Source organism: Colobus angolensis, unplaced genomic scaffold (genome assembly GCF_000951035.1).
Source record: "Colobus angolensis palliatus isolate OR3802 unplaced genomic scaffold, Cang.pa_1.0 Scaffold158, whole genome shotgun sequence".
NCBI classification, from domain to species: Eukaryota; Metazoa; Chordata; class Mammalia; order Primates; family Cercopithecidae; genus Colobus; species Colobus angolensis.
Window position 1 is genome coordinate 4,793,980 of NW_012114688.1, and position 16,050 is coordinate 4,810,029.

At 39.2% G+C, this 16,050-nt stretch overlaps 2 protein-coding genes across 3 annotated transcripts in view; one reads left to right on the plus strand and one right to left on the minus strand.

Moving 5' to 3' along the window:
- LRRC40 (leucine rich repeat containing 40) overlaps positions 1–1,045 on the minus strand; it is a 72,485-nt gene extending 71,440 nt beyond the window's left edge. The window contains exon 1 of the mRNA XM_011936899.1: positions 764–1,045. Coding sequence (XP_011792289.1) covers positions 764–914 — 151 coding nt within the window. The 5' untranslated portion in view covers positions 915–1,045. The remainder of the gene's footprint in view (positions 1–763) is intronic.
- Positions 1,044–16,050, plus strand: part of SRSF11 (serine/arginine-rich splicing factor 11) — a 47,013-nt gene continuing 32,006 nt past the window's right edge. Inside the window, exon 1 of one of the 2 annotated variants that reach the window (XM_011936898.1) lies at positions 1,044–1,154. The gene's annotated coding sequence lies outside the window, so the exon portion shown is untranslated. The remainder of the gene's footprint in view (positions 1,155–16,050) is intronic. The other variant, XM_011936896.1, reaches the window with a different exon arrangement.

Consider the following 16,050-nt stretch of genomic DNA (forward strand, 5'->3'; position numbering starts at 1 on the left):
AAGCAATCATTAGAAGGAAAATGGAAAGTTTTAATCAGTCTTAAAACCTAAATATAAACGAAGAAAAACATTACAGGAAGAATGCTCTATTTCTCCATCTCTCCATTCCCCTCCCTCTCCCTCTTACATACACACGACAATCAGAAGAGCATCTGACCATTCATTCATGATATCCAGATTTGTGCTTGTTGGTCTTTAACAGGTTTCTCAAGATGTCCCCACATTCAAACACTCTGTGTGGCATCTATCCTGATCTTCAACTCAGAAAATATACTCATTATTCCTTGTAATTAGGACTCTGCACAGTTGCATACAGAAGAGCGTCTCGGCAGGGAACAGTGCAGTTTCACAAAGGGGCCGATAAAATACATAATTTTGGCTTTGGTAATTGCCCTTGAAGATTAAAATAAGAGGAGGAAAATAAGAGCCAAAGAAACAAAAGATTTGCCCGTGATTTGATAGCTAGTTTCGTCACATATTATGTTGCTCATCCCACAAAATGTGAGAATCCCAGAAAGCGCCTCGTTTAAATTTAGACCGTATTTTTAGCAGGGTCCCTTTAACAGAGATTGCGGGAACCTGGGAAGGAACTGAACTGGGCTGACCAAACCGGTCGAAATGAGCACAGGGATTAGATCAGAGCACAGAAATTCTGGCTAGCAATCTGAGAAAGCGGCCAAAGCCAGCCCAGAGAAAAGGGAGGTTTCCTGGGCCAAAAGCTTTCTGACAGGAGACACAATAGGATGGTACCTCTGGGTCTTACCTTCACTGAGGTTTCTACCCGACAGGTTTAACTGGCCGCTCTTCCTCGCTGCCTTCAATAGCCCTTGGGGTACCGAGGTACCGCAGTCTCTTCCAGCGGCTTTGAAACCAGCGCGGGGATCCTGCCCCGCTATCCGCTTCAGGCGCGACATATTCAAAGTCCTAAGTCCGGAAGCCGCAGCCCCGCCCGTGACGCTTAAAGGTGGCGCCGCTGGGATGCCACGCCCCTTTGGTGAGCGCGCGCTCTGTGCGCCTGGCTCGCGGACTCGCTCTGGGCCTTCACTCTCTGAGGCGCAGTCCAGATGTCGTCAGCACCAGCGCCTGGGTCGGCGGACAGAGGAGCCCTTTCCGTTGCCGGTGCCGGCCTAGCGTCCTGGAATTACGTCGCTCAAGTAAGTGCGTTTGACGGGCTTAAGAGGGGTTTTTCGGTTTATTGTTTAAACTGTTACTGCGACTCCACCCTTCTCCTCCGTGCTTCCACCGTGGCGAGGGTGTCGGGAAAGATAACCCTCTCTTCTCCCCTCTCCTAGTCTGAACGTGGGCCTGGAGTGAAAACTTGAGATCTGGGCGCGGTCGGCAGCCTTTCTGGCCCCCAGCCTGTGTTTGTCGCTTGTGGTGGTGGCGCCAGACCTCCGGCGTACGGAGTAAAACAAATTTTCTGTTCTTAGGGCCTGTACTCTGACACCATTCTCGTTGTATTGAGGGTATATAGCCCACCCAGCAAAGGAGGTAATGTGAAGTGGAAGAACTGGCAACATAGAAGACAAAAACAAAAATCCTTAAAATGTAGTAAATGTTCTCTGTATCAGTTAGTTTAGGGAGACAGGTAGTGGTACAAGCTTTAGTGAAGCTCAGACAACTTGGATTTTTGAGCCCCCAAAAAACAAGTTCAAATCTCAGCTGCTTCTTTACTTTAGAAACTGTTAACTTGAGGCAGTTTACTCAACCGCTTTTAAAGCTCATTCCTCTTTTTCATTACTTTGGGGATAATTCCTACCGCATAAGGTTTTGGAAATAAGTGAAGATAAAAACTTGAATCTTGAGCTCTTGGTAAGTCCGGAATAATAGCAAATGAAAATTTTGTTCAATAAGTCGGTGTTTCCGAGGAAATTAAAGTTTTCATCTGAAATGTACAACTTATTGATTCATTCAACAAGTAATTATTAAGTTTCATCCTTCGTAGTATGTACTATCCTGGGTGCTAGACTTTTCTTTTTTTTTTTTTTTTGAGACGGAATCTCGCTCTGTCACCCGGGCTGGAGTACAGTGGCCGGATCTCAGCTCACTGCAAGCTCCGCCTCCCGGGTTCACGCCATTCTCCTGCCTCAGCCTCCCGAGTAGCTGGGACTACAGGCGCCGGCCACCTCGCCCAGCTAGGTTTTGGAATTTTTAGTAGAGACGGGGTTTCACCGTGTTCGCCGGGATGGTCTCGATCTCCTGACCTCGTGATCCGCCCGTCTCGGCCTCCCAAAGTGCTGGGATTACAGGCTTGAGCCACCGCGCCAGGCCTAGACTTTTCTTTTGCCTGAAATGATTTTGTTTTAAAAGCGTATGCCAGGGAATAACCATTCTAACCCCCATAAAGTCTACTGAGGATTGGTAGAATAGTTGAAAGCTAGCATGAAGTCCCTTTGACAAATTCTTCATCACGCACTTTTACCTGAGTCCAGGTTATTGCTACCTGTAAAATTCGGTTTTTAACTCTACCCTTTTTGTTCTTAGTTCTGTAGAGTCTTTTACAGTAATATCGAACAAGAGAAAGTTACCAATAGTTGTTACCCTGCAAAAAAAGCAAAGAGTGTTTTTTGTGTTGATTTTTTTTTTTTTTTTTTGGAGAAAAAGTCTCGTTCTATCGCCTAAGCTGAATTGCAGTGGCGTGATCCCGGCTCACCGCAACTTCCGCCTCCCAAGTTCAAGTGATTCTCCTGCCGCATTCTCTCCAGCAGCAGGGATTATAACCGCGCACCACCACGCATGGCTGCTAATTTTTGTATTTTTTAGTAGAAGCGGAGTTTCGCCATGTTGGTCAGGCTGGTCTCGAACTCCCGGCCTCAAGTGATCCGCCCAGTTCGGCCTCCCGAAGTGCTGGGATTACAGGTGTCAGCCACTGTACCCAGCCTGAATTTTAAAGGAAAACGACCATAGCAGCTTTTGCAAGGTTATTAATGAGGTCCCTGGTCAACTTGCCTTCACAGTAATGGTAATAGCTGCCTTACTGGGCCCATACCAAGCTCAGTGCTAATAATACCTCTATTTGCTATTTCTTATTTAACACAGTGACTAATTTTGCAGATGAGGAAATTGAGGCTAAAAGGGGTAAAGAAACTTACCGAAGCTCACAAGTTTCTCTGAATAGCACAACCAGGAATTTTAACCTAGATCTGTTTCCAAAACCTTTTTAATCACCATGACTTGCCTAGTGGCTGTTCGTAATTCCCAACTTGCTTTTTTTTTTTTTTAATCCTGTAGTCATAGTAAGAGACATTTCAGTTGTTTTTAAGAAGATTCATTTATTAAAGAACCACCTTTTTCTCTTTTGTAGGAAGTAACAACCTACCTTTGGGGAAGTAACAACCCACCTTTGGAGAATTGAATTGCTCGAGTACAAAATTTTACAGTCACCACGCCTCCCCCTACAATAGATTCTTCTTTGGTTCTTTTTTTTTTTTTAAGAGACCAGGTCTCACTCTGTCTGTCACCCATGATGAAGTACCATGGTGTGATCACAGCTCACTGCAACCTCGAAATCCTGGGCTCAAGCGGTCCTCCCACTTCAGCTTCCTGAGTAGCCATCACACCACCATGCCCAGCTAATGGTTTTTTTTTTTGTAGAAATGAGTGTGTGTTGCCAAGGTTGGTCTTGAACTCCTGGCTTCAAGCTATCCTTCCATCTAGGGCCTTCCAGAGCACTGGGACTATAGGCATGAGCTGCCTCAAGCAATCCTTCCATCTAGGGCCTTCCAAAGCACTGGGATTATAGGCATGAGCCACCACACCCTGCCTAGTTCAATTTATTAAAAAATAACAGCAAGGTATAATTTTTTTATTTGTTGTTCTTGAAGTTAAATATTTCATTATTGACATTTAATGATACTGTATTAAAACATTGTTTCATCTAGTATAAGGAAAGTATATTCTGTTAAATGGCAAAGAGTAATTCTGAAAAAAAATCCTGGTGGCCATATGCTTGTGGTATACTCTAATAGATATAAACTGACATATGTAAGAATGTACTAGTTACTGTAATACAATGTGTGGTGTGTGCGTGTGTGTGTGAGAGAGAGAAAGAGATGGAGTCTCGCTCTGTCACCCAGACTGGAGTGAATGGCTCAATCTTGGTCACTGCAACCTCCACCTCTCAGCTTCAAGTGATTTCTCGTGCCTCAGCCTCCCAAGAAGCTGGTATTACAGGTATGTGCCATCACACCTGGCTAATATTTGTGTATTTTTTTAGTAGAGGCAGGGTTTCACCATGTTGGCCAGACTGGTCTCAAACTCCTGGCCTCATGTGATCCACCTGCCTCGCCCTCCCAAATTGCTGGAATTACAGGTGTGAGCCACCTCACCCAGCCTGCTGTATTGTATTTATGTAGTAAGTGCAGATTGAGCAAGTTACAGTGAAAATTATTACCTCATGCAATAGAGAAAATAACATGTTTTGTCTCAAATTGACGGAAACTGAAAGCTAATCAACTTCAATTGAGCTTCTTTATGAAAAAGTAGTTATAAATACTTATATGGGAATTAACTCCATTTCAATTATTTTGAGGAGAATACATTGAAAGCAAAAATTCTAACTCTTTTCCAACACTGGCATTTAAGTCAAAGTATTTGCTTTTTTAGAAAAATTGACTTTATATACATTACCAAAATAATATGAAATGAATGTCTCCTGTATCAAGGCTGCAGACTACTGCACAGCTACCTTTTGTAATGGAATTGTCTAGCTAGTATTTATTATATTCATTTTATTTATGTGATGAAAGCCTTCCCTCTTCAAACTTCTTTGCTAAATGCAAAAAGAAAGTGAAGAAACCAAATTTATGTTAAACCTAAAAATCACATTGGCCAAAGGGTACTGTTTTGTTTCGTAACAGAAAGTAAGACTGTTATCAAAGTATAGCGCAGCTTGTCTCTACCATTAAAATTTATAAAGACATAGATAAAAAGTACAATTGATGGGATGAATTATTGAAGTCTGAAATTATAGTAAAAGTAAATTAATTTGTGCAGATTTGCAAGCACATTTGTTTATAAAATGGAATCAAGTAAGAGCAAAGTGTATTTGTTTAGCAGACATTCTAGAAAGTTTCTTTTTGTGTAAAGTAACAAATGTAGCCTATTTCAAATTGTATTATGTTTATCTTTCAGAATATTGCCTTATCTGTGGGGGCTGCTCTCTTATGGTAAAAGTTATCTATTGAGAGAACATTTTAGCTTTCTTTAAAAATTTAGACTTGCAATTTCACATTTGTTTTCCCTTCAGACCTATCATTGCCAACTTTAAAAGTAGTTAGGAAAGGACATTCTTTTTTGTTTGTTTTGCCTTTTGTTCTGAGACAGAGTCTCACTCTGTTGCCCAGGCTTACTGCAGGTTTGACCTCCCTGGCTCAAGGGATCCTCGCACCTCAGCCTCACAACTAGCTGGGACTACAGGCACCTCACTTTTTTTTTTTTTTTTTCTTGATAGAGATGAACTTTTGCCATATTGCCCAGGCTGTTCTCAAACTCCTGGGTTCAAGCAGCCCACCTGCCTTGGCCTCCCAAAGTGTTGGAATTACAGGCATGAGCCACGATGCCTGGCCAAGAAGACATTCTTTTCTTTTCAGTGAAGGCAGTACATATTTTGCATTTTATTGATAGTTTCAAATGTGGCTTTGAAATTTGTATTATGTTGTTATTAGAGTCGTATATGGTCATTTTTTCTAATGGAGAAAGTGCATTGTCTTTGGAATAATGCATTTGTATATTCTTTGTTTTCTCTGCTTCTCTTATATACTTTTGAATCATGAAACAGCTTGCTCTAGGAGATTTAATATTTGATTCTAATATTTTCTGTCCCCCCCCGCCCTTTTTTTTTTTCCCAAGATAGAGTTTCACTTTGTCACCCAGGCTGGAGTGCAGAGCTTACTGCAGCCTCAAACTCATGGGTTCAGGTGATCCTCCTGCCTCAACCTCCACCCCATGCCCCCCAGTAGCTGCGACTGTAGGCTCATGCCACCACGTCCAGCTAATTGTTTAATGTTTTATAGAGACAGGATCTCCCCATATTGCCCAGACTGGTCTCAACTCCCAGGCTCAAGCAATCCTCCCACCTCAACCTTCCAAAGTGCTGGGATTGGCCAGGTACGGTGGCTCATGCCTGTAATTCCAGCACTTTGGGAGGCGAAAGCAGGCAGATCCCATGAGTTCAGGAGTTCGAGACCAGCCTGGGCAACATCTTGAAACTCTGTCTCTACAAAAAATACAAAAATTAACTGGGCGTGGTGTGGCATGCACTTGTGATCCCAGCTACTCGGGAGGCTGAAGTAAGAGGATGGCTTGACCCCAAAAGGTAGAGGTTGCAGTGAGCTAAAATTGCTCCACTGTACTCCAGCCTGGGCAACAGAGCGAGACCCTGAGGGGCTGAAATTACAGGTATGAGCCACCACACCCAGCTCTCTCTATTTTCAACACAAAAAAATTTTAATCCCCAGATTTAGGAAAAATTTTTTTTCCTCTTATATGAGGGCTTTTTTTAAATGTTAGTTTTATTTACCTGAACATGGAAGAATTAGTAAAAAAAAAATTATCAAAAATGCTTTTAATTTGGGGGTTTTCCAGTTTATTTCATTATATTATAAAAAAAACTGAAACAAAGGTGGTGGTAAACCAATCCTGCTTATGTCATTTTCAAAAAAGCACTATAATACTGAGATGTGTTTATTGGTTGTTTTTAAATCAGCTGGAAGTGTTTCCTATTATTCACAGTGATATTACTCCTAACCTTTAAAAGCTAGTGCAGTATTCTTGCTCTGTTTTCCAAGATTAATGTGTTCTCTGACTTAAAGTCTCAGATTTTGTATTAATTGTATGGATTTTATGTTTTTTTTGTTTTGTTTTTTTTTTTTGGCTTTAAACTAGTAAAGTAATACACAAGTAAAGTTAGGGCACCAAACACTATCTTTATGTTAACACATACACTACTGAGTAAGTCTGTTTTAAAAACAATTTCAATGAAAATCCACTATTTTAAAATTTTACTTTTTATCCACCCCCTCCCCACCCACAATTTTGTTCAGTTGGATTCTGCTTGCAATTTCATTTACTTTAAAAAGGGAGATACAGTAAATGTTTATAATTGGCAAATACAGTTTATATAGCAAAGCTTGCCTACAGTTTTAATAAGATACAATATGGTCTCTGAGACTTTATCCTTAAGCATCAACTTAAGGAGAAAAATCTGAATAATTTGGTAGTTTGTTAACAATCACAATCAATAGATTGTTAATTTAAAATTTGATACTTAGATTTCTAGACCACATATTTATACTCACAATTTGGTAAGTGCTAGTTTAGCTTTCAGAATACCTTCAAGTCTGCTCACAATTTTTTTTTCTACTTGAGGTTGTTTTTTTTCCATCGTTTGCAATATCACAGTTACATATACTTAAATATTTTAAAGGTATGCATCATTGGAGTGTTGAAATACTAGTGGACATTTAAATACTTGGTACCTATGATGCAAATCTGTGAACCCAGCCATCATCATTCTAGAGGTACATGTTTTTCACTCAACACTAAATTTATCAGCCATCAATACAACTTTATGGCCATCTTAGAGGTGCTGACATTTTTGCTTTTCTTTTTAACTCATTTCCTAGAAATACTACATCTCTACCATCTCATCCCTCCCCCAAAATAATTACTTAATCAATATCTCCAAGTGCTTTAGACTTCAGCCTGAGCTAATTGTGGCTTGAAACTAACAACAGTTTATTGTTTCAAGTGCCTGGGGTGGCAACTGGGGGAAAGAAACATGGCCCTTAAAAGCTGCTTACTGTACTTTATTTTTAGGAACTAAAATTGTTTAATTTTAGTAAAATTGTGAGTAGTATTTTACTTTTTAAAAATTTATGCTTTGGTTATTTGATAGTTTTTTTGTTCTGACCCATGTCACGGCACTTTTAATTAATTAATATTTATTTATTTATTTATTTTTGAGATGGAGTCTCACTCTGTCACCAAGGCTGGAGTGCAGTGATGAGATCTTGACTCACTGCAACCTCCACCTCCTGGGTTCAAGCGATTCTCCTCCCTCAGCCTCCCAAGTAGCTGGGATTATAGGCACACACCACCACACCCAGCTAATTTTTGTATTTTTAGTAGAGTAATTTTGTATTTTTGGGGTTTTGCCATGTTGGCCAGGCTGGTCTCGAATTCCTGATCTCAGATAATCCACCCACCTTGGCCTCCAAAAGTGTTGGAATTACAGGTGTGAGCCATTATGCCTGATTTTAATTTAATATTAATCAAAGATAGGTGCCAATTGTTTTGTGTCTTTTTATATTGGTGTCATGTTTGCATTGCAGTAGCCTATTTAAAAAGACGGGGCATCTAATAATGGTATAATTCTTATCTTTACTATAACTTAACTGTTTATAGGGTATGTTCTTATCAATTTAATTTTGACAATAATGCTGTAAAGTAAGACAAGTATTACTGTTGTTAGTCATCAATTGAAAAGATGAGGAAAGCCAAGTGTGGTGGCTCATGCCTGTAATCCCAGCACTTTGGGATGCCCCGGTGGGAGTTCAAGGCCAGCCTGGGCAACATAGGGAGACCCTGTCTGAACAAAAGTTTAAAATATTAGCTGGGTGTGGTGGCATGAGCCTATAGTCCCAGCTACTGGAGGGGTGAGGGTAAGGGGCTGAGGCAGGAGAATCGCTTGAACCCATGAGTTTGAGGCTGCTGTGAGCTCTGCACTTCAGCCTAGGTGACAGAACAAGACCCTGTCTCAAAAAAAAAAAAATTAAAAAGAAAAGATGAGGAAATTGGAGAGTTGGAAACTGACTTTCCTATAATGACATGTAACATTTGTTGGGTGCCTATGTGTTGGGCACTCTGCTGAGTGCTTTGTATTCATATTTTTAATCTTAGAACTTCAAATGGCATCATTATCCCCATTTTTCACGTAAAGGACACATTAGCTCATGTGGCTAATTAGAGGAAGTATTTATTACAGTAGATGAGAACACACACAGGGGAGTAGAATTAGGGAGTAGAATAGAAGCCGCTTATGTTTTTTACAGTCATATAGTTTGAGTATTTAGCATTAAACTTATTGCTTTATAATTTTTAACATGCCACAAAAAAACCTATTTTAAAATGTGAAATCTAAACAAGAAACTGTTCTCACTATGTAAACTAACTCTCCTGAGTTACATCTTTCATGTGAGTTTAAATTTTTCTGGATTTATTATGAGAAGACATAGTAGGAGACACTACAACATAGTGGAAATACAGGCTTTGGCGTGAGATGTAGTACCTGGTTTGGTTGTTTTAATCCCTGCTCTACTATTACCTGCTTTATATGTTAGACAAGTTGCTTAACTTTTCTAAGCCTTAGTTTCTTTATTTGTAGAATAGTCATTATAATAGTAATTTATTCTAAGCATTTGTATTAGTAGTCTCACTTATTATCCTCATAACAACCCCAATGAGGTGGGCATTATTATTACCCTCTTAGTTTAAATAAGGAAATTGAAGCACCAAATAATGAGCTGAAGTTCACACAATTATCTTAATTGGCAGAGCCCCTTCAGGTTGACTCTAGGGCCTGCATTATTAATCACTCCAGCACCTTTTAAGTGTTATGAGGATTGAAGGTCGTTTTAAAAGCATTCAGTTAATGTAATTCAGCCTTATTAATGAAATGTACTGATTTGAGTACACTTTCATTTTTTTTCCAGTTTTAAGTAAGTCTTTAAAAATAATTTTCCTCCATGAAGAGAAAGTTAATTTTACTGCAAGGGGGAAAAAAACCATAAAAGGTCAAATGGTGCATGTGTTTAATTCCTTGATTACGAAAAGCTAATATTAAAATGCATGAAACTATTAGAAGTAAAGATACATATAACTCTACTGGATATTTTCTTGCATTGAAATTTTTTTTATTTTTTAAGATTGTGAAGCATTCCTTCCAATCGCTTTTTGTCAGTTAAGACTCCAAAAGAATATTTTATAACATAGAAGATAGTATTAAGTAATCAGTGTCTGGAGCTTCCCCAGCCAAATGTTTCTTTTGAGCTGATTAAATAAAAAAGCCAAGCAAATCTGTACAAATAAACTGATTCTGATTTTCCAAGCAATACATGTGCACTATAGCTGAGAATACTGTGCATACGATGCAAGCAACAGTACCTTAATTCTCTGACTACTACTTTTTCCCTCTATGTTAATCATAAAACAAAGCTGTGAAAAATGGTCACAGATAGATTTTTACCTATAATTTTAGGGTGCTCACAGACCCTGCTCTGTCAATTTAAAAACATACATACAAAATCCTTGCTATTGGAAGACAATATATGTTAAACGATATGAAAGAAGTATTTGAAAATAAACATAGGTAAACTTTTTTCTGTCCTGGTATGTGTGTCCATGTGTTCTTTTGTCTGTCAGTCAGTCCCCTAGTGCTAACTCATCCTTATCCTCTCCCCTTCAATTAGATGAAGAAGAAATGGGAGCATGGGATTTACAATTTGATTTTTAAATACATCTGCAGATTTTTTTTTTTTTTTTTTTTTTTTGAGGCAGAGTCTTGCCCTGTTGCCTAGGCTGGAATGCAATGGCACAATCTCAGCTTACTGCAGCCTCTGCCTCCTGGGTTCAAGCGATTCTCCTGCCTCAGCCTCCAAATAGCTGAGACTACAGTTGCACACCACCATGCCCAGCTAATTTTTGTATTTTTAGTAGAGGCAGGGTTTTGTCATTTTGGCCATGCTAGTCACTCCTGGCCTGAAGTGATCCGCTCACCTTGGGCTCCCAAAGTGCTGGGATTATAGGCATGAGCCACTGTTCCTGGCCTGCAGATAAGTTTTTTAAAACTTATCTGGATTTGTAACCAGCAATTTATTTCCTAGGTTTTTCTTATTGCTCTCTATAGCCAAAGGGAAAAAAAAAAATTATAGCCAAATACTTTGAGAATTTGCTCAACCAAATTTCCCTCTAAATGAAACAAATACATTACCATCTTCATTCACAAAGCCTTTACTGCAGGCATTCCCTTAATATACTTTAGTGATAAGCCATCTGCCTTACAAGAGTTGAGCAGATTGTATGAGGCATTTGTAAAGTTTCTAGCACATAGGTGATGGTAGATTTTTGTTTAATGCTGGACTTGTTCCAGTATAATATTGTTAGGTATCGGAAACCCAAAGACTGATAAATTGACTTTTCTAGCCTCAAAAAATGTATTTGCTTGGGGTAGAGGGAAGAGCTGTTTAACAACTAATTTCGTAAAAGTCCTGTTGCTTGTGGCGATTTGCAAAATTGTGTTAATTGGAAGGACTCCACCGTCTTTTCCATTAGTGTGAACAAAAGTGGCTAACAAAAAGTGGTTTGATTTATCCAACTGGAAACAAGGTGTCCAGTGGGTAGAGGGATTATGCATACCTGTGTCTGCTGTTTTTTTTTTTTTTTCTTTTGAGACGGAATTTCGCTCTTGTTGCCCCAGGCTGGAGTGCAGTGGCACAATCTTAGGTCACCACAACCTCCACCTCCTGGGTTCAAGCAGTTCTCCCTCCTCAGCCTCCCAAGTAGCTGGGATTACAGGCATGCGCCACGACGCCTGGCTGATTTTGTATTTTTAGTAGAGACGGGGTTTCTCCATGTTGGTCAGTCTCATCTCAAACTCAACCTCGGCCTCCCAAAGTGATGGGATTACAGGCGTGAGCCACCGCGCGTGGCCTGTCTGCTCTCTTTTATATGAAAGACCTTCTATCTAAATACAAAGATCTTTTTAGAAGCTTGAGATGGGAAAGAACTAAAGCTTGTTCATTACGACTAAGAGGATTAGTATTGTTTTAAGGATGTGTACAAAGACTCATTGTCTAATATTGTTTGACATGTTTTCCTGCCAGTATCAAGCACCAGTTAATTTTTTTTTTTTTTCAGTGTGGCAGTAGTGGTTCCCTACCTGTCCTACCTGTGAATCTTCAAAGTATTTTGGGGAACCTGTAAGTTATTTCCTGTGTTTCAAAAGCCTATCAGAAATCATGCACTTTTCCATAATGTAACTTTATAGGCCAAATGATAGGTTATTTAACTTTTTTTTTCTTTTGAGATAGGGTCTCACTCTGTCACCCAGACTGGAGTACAGTGTCACGATCTCAGCTTACTGCATCTTTGACCTCCCAGGCTCAGGTGATCCTCCACTTCAGCCTCCCAAGTAATTGGGACCACAGGTGCACACCACTACACCCAGCTACCTTTTTTGTATTTTTTGTAGAGATGGGGTTTCTCTGCGTTCCCAGGCTGGTCTCAAACAACTGGGCTCAAGCAATCCACCCACCTCTGCCTCCCAAAGTGCTGGGATTACAGGCATGAGCCACCATACCCAGCTGCATTAACTCATAATAAAATTGAGGATAATAATCATTTATATATAACTAGAAGCTTTCCCTTACTTACATCCAAAGATGAGCTAATTGAACCTTCTCTGTGCATACTTCCTTCACTTCGCTTTCCACATGACAAGATTTCTAAGTCTGTCTCTGAAATATAAACTGGAAAGCATTCACTTCACAAAAAGTGGTCTTCTTTTCTTGAAAGCTTCAAACTTGTTTGTATCCTTAGGGTCTTTCTAATTTGTTATTTCCTCTGTCTGGAATACTCTTCCTCCAGAAAATCAAATGGCTTGTTTCTTCCTTTTAGTAAGGTCTCAGCAGATAACACTTTTTCCGCCATCCCCTGTCCTATTTCATGTCATCACAACACATCACTCCTTTCATCTTTGTGGGGTTTTTTTTTTGTGGTTTTTGTTCGTTTGTTTCTGGTTTTTTTTTTCTTTTTGGAGATGGAGTTTTGCTCTTGTTGCCCAGGCTGGAGTGCACTGGCACGATCTCAGTCAGCTCACTGCAACCTCTGCCTCCCAGGTTCAAGCGATTCTCCTGCCTCAGCCTCCCAAGTAGCTGGGATTACAGGCATGCACCACCATGCCCCACTAATTTTGTATTTTTAGTAGAGACAGGGTTTCTCCATGTTGATCAAGTTGGTCTCAAACTCCTGACTTCAGGTGATCCTCCTGCCTCGGCCTGCCAAAGTGCTTGGATTACAGGCGTGAGCCACCGCACCTGGCTGTGTTTTTATATTGAAAGTTTGCCATGCTAGACCTGAAGTTTTATGATATCAGGGACATTCACTTCCTTCTCCCTGCTCTATTTCCAGCAGCTAGGAAAATCCTTGGAATAGAGTTAGGTACATAATATTTGAAGAAATTGTGAGTTTTTTGACTGCCTCTTAATGATGTTGTAGATACAGTGAATAAAACAGGCATGAATCCTGTCTCCAGATTCTATATTTTCTATAGTCCTGTTTAATTGTGAGCCTAAATAAATCTGAAGTGATTTAAAACTGTCATAAATTGGTTATATTTATTTGCTTTAATGTATTTGTCATTTGTCTTTAGGTATATGTCTTATTCCTATGTAAAACAGACATTAATGTAATTATGTAATCTATTAGACCTACAAGAATCTTCAAAATTATGATTCAGCTCTTCATTTGACTGACAAACTGACATAGATTTTTAGAAATTAAGTCAAATTTCCTCAAATCACATGCTTAAAGACAGAGCTGGTTGTTTTTTGTTTGCTTGTTTGTTGTTTTGTGTGTGTGTGTGTGTGTGTGTGTGTGTGTGTGTGTGTGTGTGTGTTTTTGAGACAGAGTCACGCTCTGTCGCCCAGGCTGGAGTGCAGTGGCGCAATCTCGGCTCTCTGCAAGCTCTGCCTCCTGGGTTCACGCCATTCTCCTGCCTCAGCCTCCCAAGTAACTGGGACTACAGGCACCTGCCACCACACCCAACTAATTTTGTTTTTGTATTTTTAGTAGAGATGGGGTTTCACTGTGTTGGCCAGGCTGATCTCGAACTCCTGACCTCAAGACATCAGCCAGCCTGGGGCTCTCAAAGTGCTGGGATTACAGGTGTGAGCCATCGCACCTGGCCAGCAGGGCTGGTATTTTAAGTCAGCCTTCTAACTTTAAATTCAGTAATTTTTTTTTTTTATTTTGGTAGCTGCTAAATGATTTGAAAATAAAATATTTTAAAATCCTCTTCATTTGAATAAACTTTTTGCCACCTAGTTTCTCTGTAGCAAAGTGTCATCTATTTTTTCAGTAAGTTACTGTACATAAATTGGCTTCTGGTGGTTTAAAGGATTTTATTACAACTACCTTTTTCTGTGGTTTGAATTTGTAATTTTAATTATGAAATGTGTCAAACATACAGAAAAATGTAGAGTCATATAAAAGATTTATGTGTACCCATCACAGAGAATAAATAAGTGTTAACATTTAAGGAAAAAAAGAAAAAGGCATGAACCCTGACCTTCTGTTATTTGTCCTTTTATCATCAAATATTTTAACATGTGTGGCATATAGTAGACACTCACAATAAATGTTAAACTATTAAGAATCTGTAACTGGCAGTTACATATGTCTGATTCAAAATGAGAAAATAAATTACCATTCTTTGTATTCACAGATATTTATGAGTGACATGCAGTTAGTTGTACAGTAAGCCTCCATATCATGTGTTCCACATACTTGGGTTTAGCCATCCGCTATCAAAAATATTCAAAAAATAAAAAATAATGACATTAAAAATGAAAGTTTTTAGAAATGCAGTATAACAGCTATTTACATAGCATTTACATTGTATTCAGTATTAAAGGTTGAGTATCCCTAATCCAAAAAACCAAAATCCAAAATGCTCAAAAATCTGAAACTTTATGAGCACTGACATGACACAAAGTAAATGCTTATTGGAGCATTTCAGATTTTAAATGTTAGGATTAGGGATGCTAAATCAGTAAATATAATGCAGATATTCAAAAATGTTTTTTAAAAATCCAAAACACTTATGGTCACAAGCATTTTAGATAAGGGTTACTCAAGAGTATGAGAGTACGTGCTTACATTATATGCAAATATAGTCGTACCAGTCCTGAGGTGAGTATTCATGGGGAATTGATAACAGGACCCCAGAGGATACCAAAATACACAGATGCTCAAATTCTTTATGTAAAATAGTATAGTGTTTGTATATAATCTGTGCACATCCTCCCAAATATTTTAAATCATCTCTATACTAATACAATGTAAGAGCTGTGTAAATAGTTGTTAGACAAGAAATAAAAAGTCTGTACATGTTTAGACCATCAATTTTTTCCCAAATATTTTCAGTCCCAGGTTGGTTGAATCCACATACATGGAGCTCATGGATACAGATCAAATGCACTGTTACACAACACCATTTTATATAGGGGATTTGAGCACCCTCTGGTTCTGGTATTTGTGGGAGGGTCCTGGAACCAATCCCCCACAGATACTGAGGGACAACTATATGCTTTTCTTTAAAATTCTGGGAAGTCTTGGCTCTAGCTAATGCTAGTTGGTTTCTATGAAGGCCATAATTTGTAATTTTGCTGAGGCTCACATTCAATCAATCCATCCATTTTCTGTATAAGCACTAGTGACAGTCACTTAGCCAGTTGGCTCTACATCCAAATCTCAATAACCTTGTGCTCTAATCTCTCACATATTGCATCTTGACTGCATTGTGCCAAGAAGTATTCACTAATGTAGATACTCTGTTAGGCTTCAAGTTGTTTGTTTTTACCTCTAAAACCTCTAAAAGTTTTACCTCTAAAAACATTCAAGGTCAAGTAAATTATTTAGTAAACTGTCTTAAATGACATTGTCATTAAGGTATGTTTGTGCGTGTGTCCAGCACATGTATTGGGACTGACTGTGTGACAGACATTGTGCCAGGTTCTGGACTGACCCAGGAAGCTCACAACTTTGAGTGACACATGTCAATAATAAATATATGTATCTTCTGTTACTTAGCAGAAAAGAGGAAGCCTTAACAGCTTGCAGAAGTCATAGCAGTGAGGGAAGGAATGCTCTACAGAAGATGACAGATGAATCATGTTATTAATACCTTGTATATAGGCACAGAGATATTATGGGTTTTGTCATGTTTGGGGCACTACAAGTCACTGGACTACACACTGGATGCAGTTGAGA